Source organism: Calliphora vicina, chromosome 5 (assembly GCF_958450345.1).
Source record: "Calliphora vicina chromosome 5, idCalVici1.1, whole genome shotgun sequence".
Taxonomy (NCBI): Eukaryota; Metazoa; Arthropoda; class Insecta; order Diptera; family Calliphoridae; genus Calliphora; species Calliphora vicina.
Window position 1 is genome coordinate 111,534,369 of NC_088784.1, and position 16,779 is coordinate 111,551,147.

Here is a 16,779-nt window from a genome sequence, read left to right on the forward strand (position 1 = left end):
CATCAATTCCAAATTTTAAATGCGATACAATAACCGATTTAGTAAATTATATTTCACATACGTTAAAATTAACTTAAGTAGTAATATTTGCATAAATATTGCGAATATCGGTATAATATTTTACTATGTATATATAAATGTAACATACGATCATTTCGCGCAAAGGGGTCGGTCGATATGTACATATTGTAAGTTATACAGCTTTTGATTAGTTTTGTGTTAGACTGTATATGATAATAAATCTGTTATGTTAAACAATTCGATAATGTTAAATTTGTACACTAAAATAAAAAGAGAGAAAACTTTTTAAAAATGTTATATTCATCTAAGTGTTGCCATAAGAAACAGTTTTTTGACGTTTTGTGTCCGAATATTTGTAAAAATCCCAAATATCTCCGGAATTTCAGCCAGCACATGTCTTGGCCATAGATAAATACACATAGATCGGTAACTCTGCTGCCATAGACCAAACTCAGTTGTCAACAAGTAAGAGAGCTATATTCGGCTGTTCCGAATCTTATATACCCTTCACCAAATTATACTTAAAAATATTTTTTATTTTAATATTTTTATTTAAACAAAATCAAATTTTTTTTTTAATTTTTTTTAAAAAAAGTTTTTTTTTTAAATTTTTTTAATTAATTTTTTTTAAAAAAAAGAATTTATGACAAAAAAAAATTTTTGATGAAAAAAAAATTCGGGTTAAAAAATATTTTTTTCCGATTTTGACCCATTGTATAATGAAATATCTATCATTAGATATCCATATCGTCTATATTAATGACCAGGGCAACCAAAAATATGCAATATCATATTTTTTGCTGTGCGTCGTATAAACATATGAGTTAGTATTTATCCGTTTCAGACAATTTTAAGAATTTTGGCATCGATTTGTTAGCGCATATTTTTGCATATTTTGCCCTATACTGCATATTTTGGCATATTTTGCGTTTTATAGCATATTGTTGCATATTTAACTCATAACTGCATATTTTTGTTGGATATTTTCTTTTATTTTTCATTATTTTATTTATATATTTTACTATTTTGTTAAGGTCCAATGATAATTGGCCTAAGTTACTTAAATAAAAAATAGAGTACCCATAATCGCTTATATTCACAGAGTTTTCGTTGATTTAAGGGAGCTTAGTTTTCATATATTTCAATTAAATTAAAAATATACACACAAATATTAAAATTTAACAAATAGTAAAAATACGTAAAAAATTAAAAGAAAATTCCAAAATTGTATGTTATTATGGGCAACTTCTTAAAAAATTGTTGGATACATTTAAAAGAAGGAATTTTAGTCAGCTTGAGATTGAGACAGTTTGGGCATTAATAGTTTACCACTAATGTAAAATTAAACAAGTATTCAACAAACGTTCAGAATATTAAGATCTATCGAAAATCTCGCGTTCAAAACCCGTTGATATATTTACACAACTTGTAAAAAAATTTATTAAGAAATCGTTAAAAAAGAATATACGTGGATATCGATAAACGATACAATGGATGAGAAAGGAAGAAACATAGGAAATGTCACGGTATTTTGAGTCCCAGTGATAAAACTTGAACAAAAAGTTTTTTTAATTGCCGCAGTCTTAAATAGAACTAATCATTCCACTATTGTAAGGTTCTTTTATAATTCTATTTAAATTTTAGAAGCCGAATTCAGATGTTAATCTAGATACATGATGAATGCTCCAAAATCCTTTGCAATTTTTTACCAAAAAATTACAGGCTATTCACAGAGTTTTTGAAACATTATTCAAATGATAAAAAAAACTTTTAAAGCTTCATATAGAATAGAAACATTTGGAGAAACTTATTGGGTACATCCTCAGTAGGAATCCTATAAACATTGGGACACATGGATTGAGAATGTAAAATATTATGCCACTAATTACTAAAAAAAAGTTTGAAGTATTAAGCAGGTTAAAATATGAGACAAATCAATTGATTGTTTAAGAAACTCGGAAATCTAAAACAAAGATTTAGTTAAAAAATTTTAGAACTTAAGTAAACACATAGTAATTTATTTCTAAATATAATAAAATGAATTGAATATAACTATTTTCATGTAGTGCCAAATTTCCTAAAATCGATATTTAATCCTATAATAACCAATTTTAATTTATGAGCTCAATATTTTATTTACTTCATATATATTTTTTTATGAAATTTTGAAATCAAACAATAACCAACTATTTTTAAGTGCATATTTTTTATATTTTAAGAGCATATTTTTCGTTTTTAAGTGCATATTTTATGCGCATAAAACACTTTTTTTAGAGCATATTTTTGGTTGCCCTGTTAATGACTTAGTAATCCAGATATAGGTCAAAAATCGAGGTTGCCCTAGTTTTTTCCTTATATCTCAGCCATTTGTGGACCGATTTTCTCAATTTCGGAGATATTGATGTATGAATCGAGTATGTAAGTTATTTGGGGGCTTCGGAAAGTTGATTTCAACACACAGACGGACATGGCTATATCGATTCCGTTATCTATAACGATCCAGAATATATATACTTTATGGGGTCGCAAATGAAAAATGTGGAAATTACAAATGGAATGACAAACTTATATATACCCTTGCCACTCATGGTGAAGGGTATAAAAACGTAAGTGGTAAAAATGTATGTGAAAACAAAAACAACACTCGTATGTGTGATTATTTTGAGTACATAATTTTTTGTTTGAGTTTTTTACTAGTTTCCGCTCTATGTGTATTTCTCTATGGTCCTGGTTAGATACTACTTTTATCTAGATATTTACTTACGTATATGTATAGAGTAAAACCTTGTTAATCCGGACGGCGTTAATCCGTATTATCCGGTAATTCGGACACCATTTTTCCAATATTGAATGACTATTTTACCAAGCAAAATAAATATCTTTAATATTTTTATTGTTTTTTAATGATTTTTGGAATTGAAATATGTTAATACATAGATACTATAAATGTTGTTTTTAAATATAATATATCATTAGATATGTATTTTAAAAGCATTTTTAATACAATAACAATGTTTTTAATTTTTATTCGGTAGTCCGGATAATTTGATATTCCGTATTAGGGTCTGCAATCAATTATCCGGATTATGGTGATCTCAGTATTCCCAGGAGAAGGGGTTTTCTACTCTTTAGAAGTTTTATTAAAACCATATAATCATAATTTAAAATAATCAAGGTTTTACTGTACATATGTATATTTTTTCAGTATACAGTGCGAACTCGATTTGCGCAAGCATTCATTACCGCAACACATCAATTTGCGCAACGTTTTTAACCTAACAAGAGAGCTATATTCGGCTGTGCCGAATAAATATATATTTTTTTTAATATTTTTATTTAAACAAAATTAATTTTTTTTACCAAACTGTTTTTAAAAAAGTTTTTTACAAATTGTTTTTAAAAAAGTTTTTTACATTTTTTTTTTAAATTTTTTCCAAATTTTTTTTTCAAATTTTTTTTTTAATTTTTTAAAAAAAAATTTTGGGAAAAATGTAGAAATTACAAACGGAATGACAAACTTATAATATAAGTACATATTATGTACTTAGATAAATTTGGATATTATTTTTAATGGTATTTATTAGGGTATTCAATCGATTAACCGTTAATCGGTTAACCGATTAATTTTGGACGGTTAACTGTTCGAATAATTTGAAATTGCCGATTTTCAAATAACAAATAAACCGATTTATTTGTGTCGATTAACCGATTAACCGAAATTCATTTTTTTTTGCACATTAAAAAATTGTTTGTATTTATTTTTCCGTTTCAATTCAAATACAAATTTCAAATTAAAATTAGATATTTTTTGAACATCCAATAAACATGATTAGTGAGTATGTATAACAACTGACATATTTAACTCACATGTATTTGAAACTTTGTTTGTATTTACATGTATAGACGAAACTTTGTTTTGAAATTAGTTTTATCATAACTATACGAAACTATTAAATTAACCAAAATCTAAAACAATCCAAAAAGGAATATTCTTTATCATGCTTTTGATTTCTCCAACATATACAATCTCCAACATATTCCAAGAAAACTTTTATTAAATCTAAAGAAAAAATCGTTTAAATTATTTTCTTTTTATAAAAGATTATTTTAGAAGATCTCACTAAAACCCTAAAAAAATCACACATCGCTCATTTTCTGCAACAACGTCGTAATTCAAAAAAAAGTCATTTCGAGAAAAATGTCTTTAAATATTTTATGACAAATCATGCGATTTCAGAAATATAAATAGTAGATGTTAATATCTTTCTAATCTAACCCAAATTTTTACTTATCAAATATGCGAGAAAACATGAATTTTAATTTTGATGTTTACAACAAAAAAACAATCTCACACAAAAAATAATTGACTTTTTGAAAACTGATGAAACTATATGAAAGCGCATATTTTGTATTACTCAGTTCATAAAACACGGATTTTGAGTTATGACGTTATTGCAGCAAATATGCGATATGTTTACAAAAAAGATCTCAAATACATTATTTGCTGTTTTTTATGTTTTTGTACACAAAATTCGTTGTTGTATTTTCAATTTAAAATGAAAATAGAAATTATTCGGTTAATCGAATAATTTTAAATTAACCGATTATTAACCGAATAAATCTAAACCTCGATTAATTATTTGCTCGATTAACCGATTAAACCAGAAACCCGATTAATTGAATACCCTAGTATTTATAGACGGCAATACTGAGTATTATATTAACACTTTTCAAATTTAGAATATTATTGAAATCATTCGGTATGTCAAGAAATCGTTTCTGCAATGACAATCATACATTGTTTGAAATTTATCTGCAAAAATCACACAAAAATATATTTTCATTGTTTTTACACAATATTCAGCATGTATGTACTTACATATTATTGCAAAAGTTGCAAAAATATTTTTTAAATCTGTTTGCTACCTGAAATGCAGGTAGGTGGTGGTGTACGTTAATTGTTACATGTATGTAGTATGTAGTTTAGATTCCGTATAATCTTGTATCAATCTATGTATACAAGACAGTACCTTTTATGTCCACGACAAATCTCAAGCTGAGAAAATTATATGAAGAAAGAACAATTGATATTGATGGGTTAACAAAAAAATCTATGTTAGGAACAGATGGATATTTTTATACGGAAAATACTCTATATCAATCAGTCTGTTCGTTTGCCTGCTAGTTTTAATATTTTCCAATAATTTGTATACTTTTTGTATTGAAAATTTCCAAAGCTAATAAAAACTAGCAAACAAACTAATAATTCATATACAATTGCCCAATTCACAACTGGTGTTGTAGCGTTGTATCGTTGTATGTCGTAATTTTTTTTATTAATGTTTTGTTTTTGTTTCGAAAAATTTGTTTGAAAAATATTTACGACATACAACGATACAACGCTACAACACCAGTTGTGAATTGGGCAAATATGAATGTATTTTTTGTATTTTTCAATATTATATATGTATGTTGGTCCTCATGCAAACAATTAAATGAAAGATTAGTTGAAGGTAATTCTATAGAAATGTATGTACAAAAAGCCTAATCAGTGATCATTGAATCGTTGAATTGCTCGTTCTTTTGCTTCTAAAGGTAGGGTCACATATGACAAATATTTGACGAAAAAGACGTAACCACTAAATAAAATACATTTGAATCCGTTTATTTATTTCAAAATCTTATTTTACTTAGTATGATTCAAAACAAAAAAATTAGTTTTGTTTTATTTGATGCTGTTTGAATAAAATAATCAGAGCATTTAACTTTACGAGCTGCTTTTCTGATAGAAGTGTTCGGTGCTATCCGAAAGTGATGATCGACTTCTTTTGCCTTAACAATATCTGTTAGACATTTTTTTCTTCCTGATCCAGGTTTTCATTTAATGTTCAAGTCTTTCTTATACTGTTTAATGGCTTTTTAAACAGTATGACCATAAATCTTCAGATCTTTTGTTATTATTTTGGAAAATCCATATTGGATATTTTTGAAAAGTTTTAATTTTTTTTTCGATGTCCATTTTGACCGAAATAAGAGTTGAAAATTAATGATTTAGAAAAGAAAATACATATCCTACATATTTTTAAAAGCTAACGTGATAAAAAAAAGTAATAATTTGTTGGACCAAGGATAAGTTTTGGCTGGAATAGTGCGTATAATTTTTTTCTGACTCACTCTTTAGGTGCATTTAAGTGTTTAAGTCTTTAATAAATAAGTCATTATTGGACTATTTCCATGTAATGTAGACAATATGTAGTAGTCATTTAAAATAATCAGAGCTGTAAATGAATCATTCTTTTTTGATTTTAATTCATTATGAATTGAAAAAATGAATAGAATGAAATTTGAATCAATTCAAACGAATTAGGCAGAAATGAGTTGCAATTCATTTGAATTGATTTTGAATTAATTCAAATGAATTAGAAAAAAGAAATAGCAATTCAAATGAATGAATCAAAAATGAGTTGCAATCAATCAAATTCAAGAGCAGATCTCTAGGGGGAATGAAAAATATCTCCTACCAAAATAAAAATATCCAGTACAAAAATTGAAAAGCCTTGCCCTGTATCCGCGCCTGATCAATGAAAACATGGTTTTTGGAGTTTGTTTCTTCAAAAAGAACTGATTTTTATTTTGAAATACGATGAACGACAAAACACATTTAATATTCAAGAAGCAATAAATACTTTTTGAAATTTTGTGACCCACGACCACCCAAAAAAATAAAACTATCTTCCACAAATAATCAAAAATCAGGAAAAATAACAATGTATGTATGTATGTATGTATGTAGTTCAAAACACAATATGCTAAACATATACATACATATGTATATATTAAATGAGCTACATATAATAGGAATTAATTGCATCAACTAATTATGCTATTATTTTAGTTACAAAATAAGGCTAATTAGATTTAATTAGAATGCATCATTCACCTTAAACAGCAATACCTTTTAAAACTTATCATCTGAAAGATATCCACGTTTAGGGATGTTTAGAATAGAAGCATACGAAAATAATCTTTCAACAGCAGCTAACGATGGTAACGGCGCATTAAATTTAAAGAAAAACGTTGAAGAATCTGCGAAATATGCTGCGAATTCCGCTTCGGAGTTGGAAATGAATTACTAATTATTTTTTCTAATTCATTTGAATTAATTCAAAATCAATTCAATTCAAATGAATTGTAAATAAATTGCTAATTCGTTTTTCTAATTCATTTGAATTAACACAAATTTCATTGAATTCATTTTTTTGTGTGAATGATTCGCGAATTAATTCAAAAATTAATGATTCATTTACAGCACTGAAAATAATATAATTCACCAAAAATATTCAAATTCCAAAAGGGCTTTGCTCAAATACATAGTAATTATTTAGTCATACATACCTTTCATATTACTAGTATTTCTTATACATATGTATGTATGTTTTTAGTATATAATTTATTCGTAATACTTTCTTCATTGTAAAAAAAATACAATTAAAAATCTTATTTTATCTTATAAATTTAAGTTTATCTATTTTTGTTATACCTACAAATATACATACGTAGTATATGGACAAAATAATCGAATCACCAATTGATTTGTAAGGTACATCGTAAGTTTTTGAATACAGTGAAACGAGGTTTATAACGACTCTGAAGGTGTCGGTCCCTTGAGAGTAGTTGAAAATAATATTTTTTAGTTGAAGTGGGTATTTTACTGGTTTTTGCTTATATCATGGACCGATATTGCAGATATGAGATGGAATTAATTTTTTCTTGATCCTAACTCAGACATTTATGAACCGATTTTACCTATTTTCAATAGCAACCAATTCGGAATCATACAAGATATATTGATGTATTAATAATGAAGGAGCGGACATCGCCATCTATGAGGATCCAGAATATACTATATGCAGTGGCTCAATAAAGATTAGGTACATGGCGATAAAATTGGGTTCGAAAATTACGTTTGTGGAAATTGGAAACTTATATATCCCTTACTATTCATGTTGAAGGGTACAGTAAAAGTATACAAAATTATAGTAAGTTCAATCAATGGGACCGCAAAAAACTGTTTAGGTGCAGGTGTATCGAGTGTATTTTTCTTTATAACTCCATTATTAAATGTTCATTTTATTTCGGTTACTTTGACAATAGTGTGGCGGTGTTATGGTTGCCATTTTATTCGAGTCTTTTAGTGATTCAATTATTTTATCCACAATCGTGTATAGTTACCTCAACCAAACTCTTGTATTAAAACATCTTGCAATTTTTGACGAACTTGAAGTTTTCTTTGCTCTTTAACTTTTCGTAAATATGGTAACAAACTTAATAGAAACATACGATCTGAATCCTGTTCATGAAGATGTGCACATGTTTCCTCCGCCTTAATTTCGTTTTTGGATGGATTGCAATTTTGTATATTAACCTTAGAGTTATTGTCATTTGATAATTTCTCATTTCTTACAGATATCGGATAGTTGTCCTCTACTGAGGTAGCATCTTCATCAAACTGGTCATCATCATCATCGTTGTCATCAATGGTGTTATCATGACCATTATGGGCCTCGACTTCATTCACAATATGTGTTTGACCTGACTTTATGTCTGATATTTCATATGCATTGCCATTTTGAAAAAAAGTGTTTGCTGGTGGCGTAATTTGGGTCAAATCGTGTAATGATGTTTCCGATTCAGAGGTTTCTAATTTAATACGTTTGTTGATGGTGGCACCATGATTTTGAAAGAATGCTGATATTTCAGAAAAATCAAATTGATTTTGTATGGATCGATCGCAATTATCATGCAGTGCTGCTGTAGATGACGCCGATGAGCTTTGTCGTGGTTCGGCACTGTTAACTCCCTGCCAGTAAAGAGATTGTTCGCGTAGTCTATGATGGCGCATCACGTTTTCAGCAACAGGTGCTTCCATAAAACGCATATCATTATAGAAACGCCATGTAGTAGGTGGTTCAGCTGATAGGGTGTTTCGAATGAACACTTTCCGAAAGTTATCACGCAAATGACCCCATTTTATTCGACAAATATCGGCTATATAGATAAATTATATAATATGTATGAATATGATTAGTTATTATTATTGGCTATATTGAAATAAACTCAAATAAGATAATGTGTAATATATAAATATGTATACGAGTACATTACATAAATTACTGAATTCAAAACACTAATGGGGTTATTTATTAACTGGGACTCTAACAGTTTACAAGTTCAAGTTATAATAAGAATGGTGCAATATCGCTAAAATTCAATTGTATATAACTTTTTAACCGATTTCTGCAATATATTTTCCTAAAATTCCGTTTTTTTTGAAGACAGTATATTGAACCACACAATTGTCCTTGTATAAAGGATATCTTAAAAAAGATACCTACCATTTTCTAAAGAGAAGATCTCGAAATAATATACATTTAGTAAACATTTCACCGAATTATCAAAAACCTTCAAATATGTATATTTGTAGGCATATATATGTAATTAGCTCTCCGATAAACTCGGTATTTTATAAATCGTACGGATTTTAATTTTCTGATTATACTACCAAAAGCACTTTTTCCGAACGAAAAAGTTTAATAATTTTTAGTAATATCTTTATTATTATTTTAGAATTAGGTTTCCAGACAGCCACGAAATGAAGGAAAAGAATAGCAGCTCACGTGGGTCCAAGCAATGGTCCCTTTGTGTTGTTATTATTTTAGAATACATGTCCCTAAATGTTGTACATTATTATTTTTATAATAGAAAATAATAAAGGGTCTTCAAATAGGTACTTACGATCTTGGACAGTTGACAACGGCCATATTGTTGAAGCTACATCTGTTGTATTGACTGTCATTTATTCAGTTTGATTTGCAAATCACGTGAACATACATATATAGCGTTCAACAACAGTTGCAAATTATAAAATTGTTTTATCAAAATGGGTGTTATGTTCGACCAACGTACTGCCTGCTTTCCCCATTTTATGGTGAGGTTCATTTCTGGATGAATGGGTACGTCAAAAACAAAATTGTCAAATATGAGACGATACCAATCCACATGAGATCCAATAGTGTCCAAACGATCACGAAAAATCACGCTTTGATGTGGATTTTGGGCTGATGTTGGCCAGGCTATCACAGACAACTGCGAGCGCTATAGGTGGATGATTACTTTTTTATCATTTATTTTTACTAGGTATTGCAAAGCTTTGGTTGATCCATAACTGTTCCAAATATATAGAAACGCTAACTTAACACGTTGGTTAAGCTAGAAGAGTCCTTGCTTGAAGCATGGAACTCAACAGAGCCGGAAGTGTGCCAAAACTTGGTTAAAGCGATTACAGGCCATTCTAGACAACAAAGGATATGCAGCTAAATATTGATCGCACACTTTGGAATACCTATTTTAATTTGTCGGATTATGTGTTGAGCGCAAGCAATTGAGTTATTTTGGAATTTCTGCAAAAAATTTACAATTTCAGTAAATTTTAATTTTTATTATTTACCAATTTTTTGGTGCATTATTTTAATGTTTAGAGCATATTTACATCAGACAAAATCTTGTCCGACTATGCGATGAAGCCACTGTATATAAATTGAACTTTTTTTTCAATCTTCACCACACCGATTTCATTGATATTAATAAACAGAAATTCACAAACAAATGCTATTTTTCATCGTTCAGATGTGAGAATTAATAGTCCAAAATGAAGTTGTATTACCAGATTTCGAACACTTGCATGATATTTTTGTGATTGCAGTACAATTTTGTATTGTGTTTTAAATATATCAATACGTTTTTAATCACGCAACTGATTAATCAGTTTTTGGTCATTAACAGTAGTTAAAGAAGATTAAAAAAAAAAACTATCATCCAAATGCTGACTGGGATTAATGTGGTACCAGTTTATGCAACTGTGTTGGAGAAGGCATACTACTTTTTAAGAACAACTAAAATCTCCCCCATATCATATTTTTAAGAGAACAGCGACGATGAAATTCCCCCAAACAAATTGTATCTACGGCTAAAAAATAAATGAACAACGTACTGAAAATGTGTAGATATGTTTGTATGTATGTATATGTATTCATGTGGATGTACTGTGTTATTTGTTGCAATAAACAATAAAACAGTAGTTTTTTTGTTGTTAATATTGCTATGTTTCTTACCTGGTAGATGAACCTCTTGACTAACTTGTTGCCACAATGCATTTATATCGGATCTTTTTTGACCATTGTTAGTGCGAATCCATAGATTGGGTCTACGTGATACAGATCCAATCAACAATTTAACTGTTTCTATTGGTAATTTTGCTGTGTTGGTAAAATGTGTTGTTGCCACAGCAGCAGCTGATGTTGATTGCGCGGAAGCTCTTTGTGTTTGGTGTTGATGTTGTTGTTGTTGCTGCTGTTGATGGTTCTGCATAGCCGTATAGTAACGATGCGTGCTTGATTCGATACAATGCACAAACGATGCTCCTCCACTCACTACTGACTGATTAACAAACTTACGCCAAGATCATTGAATCGACTTTAGCTAAGCCCTCGTTAATATACAAAATAGTTTTGGCGCTCTGTTTGTTGTTTACTTACTATGTTGGCCAAAGAGCGTATTAAAGAGAAATACGTACGTATTATACCGTACATATGAACGTACGTACGTATACACGAACCTACAAAACATATCCCAGTAGTTCGGTTGGCCGCCTCCGAACTAGTAGTTTCCCTACCATTAAGAATTACCACCGATTTAGATGTTTTAACATTTCGGATCCAAGGAAAAAGTCAATTGACTCTACATAGATTACAAAAGAACACATACTTTTGGTTATTTTTCACACTCACCACTTCATAAAGTAAAATATGTAGGTATGTCAAGGAATTAAGCATTACTTTAGATTACTAATATACACTAAACTGACAATTGACTACAGGCTATAATACATTGATGGCATACTAGTAACCAGCGAAAAGTACTATCTAAAAGGTATACATTGTCGCTATTAAAACTGAAGGGATTGTAAAACATAGATACAATATGTATGTATGTATGTGTTACACCACCACAACAACGTTGATAACAGTAAAGTTTTTTTTCCGGATACTGTGCTTCCGTTAATATTGCAGTTTTTTTTTTGTTTATTCGTTGTTTGCACTTTTTTATGACATGTTCATCGGTTTCACATTAATATGTACATTTATGTGATACTTTTCCAACAGTAACTAAGCATATCACTTGTACGGTTTATGAGTACAAGTTACTCACTCCACTGTTAATAAATTATACAAATGTATGTATGTTTATACAAAATTAGGTACATTAGGGCACTGCTACATCTGAACACCAGAATGATCTACTTATGATTGATCTACATTTTGTTATCGCGATATTTATTGAACGTGTAGTGTAGCATGCGGTATTTATGGATCGCGATCGATATCGCAAAATAGCATAATTTTACGCGATCCGGATCGCGGATTTTTCAAGTTTAAAACATATTACATTTGCATTCAATTCGAATTCCAACAAAATGTGCTTGCATTTTTGGGGATTTAGTGCTTATTGGGAATATTTTGAAATTCGGATAATAGATCACGCGATACATATCGATGGCTTAATATAGAAACGTCGTATCTCAACTTTTAGTTACTTTACAGGAGAAGGAAAAACTCAATAATATCAGAAAGTGAAATTGAAAAAAAACAACTAAAAATTTGTAATATGGGGGATTTCATGTCAAGTGAACCAACTTTTGAAATCGATGTCTTCCGATCGGGATGAAATTTGCACCAAGGTTAGCTCTATTGGATAGTAACTCAGACACAATTTTTCAACAACATCGGTCGAGAACTCTCTGAGTTATAGGGGGTAAAATTTTGACAATTTGGTCAAACAGGGGTTTTTTCTTATCCATGTAACTTATTACCTATTGTTCTTAGCAAAATGTGTTCCAAATAGTATAGATAGCTATTTCTTCGATCTTTCGAAAAAAAATATTTAAAAAAAAAAATAAAAAATTTTTAATATTTTTTTTCCGAAATCAAAAACTTTTTTGACTTTTTTTTAAAATACGATATTTTTTTTAATTTTTTTTTTTTTCTTAAAATAAAGTTTAGATATTTTCCTTGAACACCTACTTGGTCGCTTAGTGGGATGCGAGTGGGATATCTATCAAAATAAATATTTTGTAACTCAAAACATACAATTTTTGACTTTTTTTGCAAAATCAAAAACTTTGTTGACTTTTTTTTTTCAAAATGGACCCTTTTTTAATCTTTTTTTTAGGTCAAACAAAAGCTTAGATATTATCCTTGAAGACCCTTTTGGTCGCTTAGTGGGATGCGAGTGGGATATCTATCAAAATAAATATTTTTTAACTCAAGACTTACAATTTTTGACTTTTTTTTTTGCAAATACGATTTTTTTCCAAATTGGCCTTTTTTTAAAAATTTTTTTTGTAGTCAAAAGAAAGCTTAGGTCCATTCCTTTAAGATATTTTTAGTCCCTTAGTGGGATGCGAGTAGGATATCTATCAAAATAAATATTTTGTAACGCAAGACATACAATTTTTTAATTTTTTTTTGCAAAATCAAAATTTTTTTCCAATATGGGCCCTTTTTTAATTTTTTTTTTTTGCTCAAAAGAAAGCCTAGGTCCATTCCTTTAAGATATTTTTAGTCCCTTAGTGGGATGCGAGTAGGATATCTATCAAAATAAATATTTTGTAACGCAAGACATACAATTTTTTAATTTTTTTTTGCAAAATCGAAATTTTTTTCCAATATGGGACTTTTCTTTAAAATTTTTTTTTGCTCAAAAGAAAGCTTAGGTCTTTTCCTTTAAGACCTATTTTGTCACTTAGGAAGATGTGAGTAGGATATCTATTAAAATAAAAATGTTGTAACTCAAGACATTCAATTATTGACTTTTTTTTTGCAAATTCGAATTTTTTTTCAAAATGGGCCCTTTTTTAAAAATTTTTTTTTAGTCAAAAGAAAGCTTAGGTCCATTCCTTTAAGATATTTTAGGTCCCTTAGTGGGATACGAGTGGGATATCTATCAAAATAAATATTTTGTAACTCAAGATATACAATTTTTGATTTTTTGGCAAAATCAAAAACTTTTTTGACTTTTTTTTAAAATGGGCCCTTTTTGTAATTTTTTTTTTTGCTATAAAGAAAGCTTAGGCCTATTCCTTTAAGATGGTTTTGATCGCTTAGTGGGATGCGAGTGGGATATATATTAAAATAAATGTTTTGTAACTCAAGACATACAATTTTTGTGTTAAAACATTTATTTTGATAGATATCCCACTCGCATCCCACTAAGGGACTAAAAATATCTTAAAGGAATGGACCTAGGCTTTCTTTTGAGCAAAAAAAAAAATTAAAAAAGGGCCCATATTGGAAAAAAATTTTGATTTTGCAAAAAAAAATTAAAAAATTGTATGTCTTGCGTTACAAAATATTTATTTTGATAGATATCCTACTCGCATCCCACTAAGGGACTAAAAATATCTTAAAGGAATGGACCTAAGCTTTCTTTTGACTACAAAAAAAAATTTAAAAAAAAGGCCCATTTGGAAAAAAAATCGTATTTCCAAAAAAAAAAGTCAAAAATTGTAAGTCTTGAGTTAAAAAATATTTATTTTGATAGATATCCCACTCGCATCCCACTAAGCGACTAAAAGGGTCTTCAAGGATAATATCTAAGCTTTTGTTTGACCTAAAAAAAAAGATTAAAAAAGGGTCCATTTTGAAAAAAAAAGTCAACAAAGTTTTTGATTTTGCAAAAAAAGTCAAAAATTGTATGTTTTGAGTTACAAAATATTTATTTTGATAGATATCCCACTCGCATCCCACTAAGCGACCAAGTAGGTGTTCAAGGAAAATATCTAAACTTTATTTTAAGAAAAAAAAAAAAATAAAAAAAAATAGCGTATTTTAAAAAAAAGTCAAAAAAGTTTTTGATTTCGGAAAAAAAATATTAAAAATTTTTTATTTTTTTTTTTTAATATTTTTTTTCGAAAGATCGAAGAAATAGCTATCTATACTATTTGGAACACATTTTGCTAAGAACAATAGGTAATAAGTTACATGGATAAGAAAAAACCCCTGTTTGACCAAATTGTCAAAATTTTACCCCCTATAACTCAGAGAGTTCTCGACCGATGTTGTTGAAAAATTGTGTCTGAGTTACTATCCAATAGAGCTAACCTTGGTGCAAATTTCATCCCGATCGGAAGACATCGATTTCAAAAGTTGGTTCACTTGACATGAAATCCCCCATATATCAAAATATATTTTCAGAAGAGTTGTTTGTTTTAATATAAACCAAAAAATATGCATTCCACTCACTGTTGCCAGATAATTTTGGTATAGAATCGTCAAAATTGGACTAAAAAATCGGAAAAAATAAAAATACAAACTTTTTTGTGAAATTTGTCAGTTTTTTAGAAAAAAAGAAGAATTCACATATTTAAACAATTAATGTTGTAAAATAGATTTATATAATAAGTATTATTTAATATTTGCATACAAAAATTAAATATTTGTATACTCTTCACCATGAGTGGTGAGGGCATATATAATAGGGTGATCGATTCTTCGACATTTTTTAGAAACCGGTTTTCGGTTTCTTCGAAAAATTGCAATTTAATATAAACCGGTTTCGGTTTATATTAATATAAAAGCAATTTAATATTAATATAAATAATAAAGAATATAGGTACATGTATTTTAATTACAAAAAATAAGCCTAATTAATTCTAGTTTTGATTACTTCTTTTAACGTTCACAGGGTCTTCCGGTCAAATCCGACCCATTTTGATATTAAAATTGAATTTTTTTTTAAAGTGAGTGGTTGATATATTTGATATTTTATGAATTTTATTTAATTTCAAAAATCAACAACTACGTTTTAGAAACACAAATCTGCAAAAAAAATTTTTGCTCTTAAGGTCATTGGGTCAAATTTTACCTGGAGCTAAAATCTTAAATTTTTGTTACGCACAATTAAGTTAAATGTTTTCAGAGCTTTGGTAGCACTAACATATATCCGTCTCTTTTCATCATACTTTCTGAACATTCACCCCTATCGGCAATAACATGTGAAATCTTGTTCCCATGAAATATTCATTTCCCTAAAGGGAAAATTAATTGCTATCGTGAAATTCCCCATGAACTTTTCATTCACAATAGTTGATTTTGTTCGTAACAGCTGTTTATTGTTTACAAAATTCCATCTAAAAATTCCACAGCATGCGGAATTTTTTCACGTGAACAAAGTTGATGAACGATAGGGGTGAAATATTGATTCGTGAAATATTGATTCGCGATAGGGGTGATTATATTTGTATGGAAACTGGGATTCCCCTTGTACCAAAGCTATTGTTTTCTTATCCTTCATAAAATATTCGGGTAAAATTTGACACATTTTGAAATTAAAATTGAGTTTTTTCTAAAGTGAGTGGGTTATATTTTACGACTTTTATTTAATTTCAAAAGTCAACAACTACGTTAGGTTTAAAAAATATATATGTATTTTCTATTCGATTTGTTTCTTTTGTTTTATAAAGCTAAACATTGAAAATGATCTTTCACTCAGTGTACTTGTAGGACGTACATATATGTAGTTAAAAAACATTGAGTAAGTTTTCAAGCTTTCCAGATCGCTTGTGACATTTTTCTAAATATAAAAAGTCTTCTAAAATAGTTGGAGTATTTTTTTAAACAAGTTTTTTGGATTTTTATATAT

The 16,779-nt window shown here is 28.7% G+C and overlaps 1 protein-coding gene across 1 annotated transcript; it reads right to left on the bottom strand.

Annotated features, from left to right (window-relative positions):
• Positions 1 to 7,452: 7,452 nt before the first annotated feature.
• On the bottom strand, positions 7,453 to 12,767 carry Coop (Corepressor of Pangolin). The gene is made up of 2 exons (XM_065512059.1): positions 11,193 to 12,767; positions 7,453 to 9,069 (listed from the first exon to the last, which is right to left on the bottom strand). The coding sequence occupies exons 1-2, from the start codon at positions 11,446 to 11,448 to the stop codon at positions 8,255 to 8,257; spliced, it is 1,071 nt and encodes a 356-aa protein (XP_065368131.1). The 5' UTR covers positions 11,449 to 12,767; the 3' UTR covers positions 7,453 to 8,254.
• Between the last annotated feature and the right edge of the window lie 4,012 nt (positions 12,768 to 16,779).

Bases quoted from the DNA above. Each gene is read 5' to 3' on its own strand.
- Coop (XM_065512059.1), bottom strand. From the start codon at position 11,448: ATGCAGAACCATCAACAGCAGCAACAACAACAACATCAACACCAAACA. The intron at 9,070-11,192 runs GTAAGAAACATA...TTATCTATATAG, and splicing joins TCAAGAGGTTCATCTACCAG to CCGATATTTGTCGAATAAAA.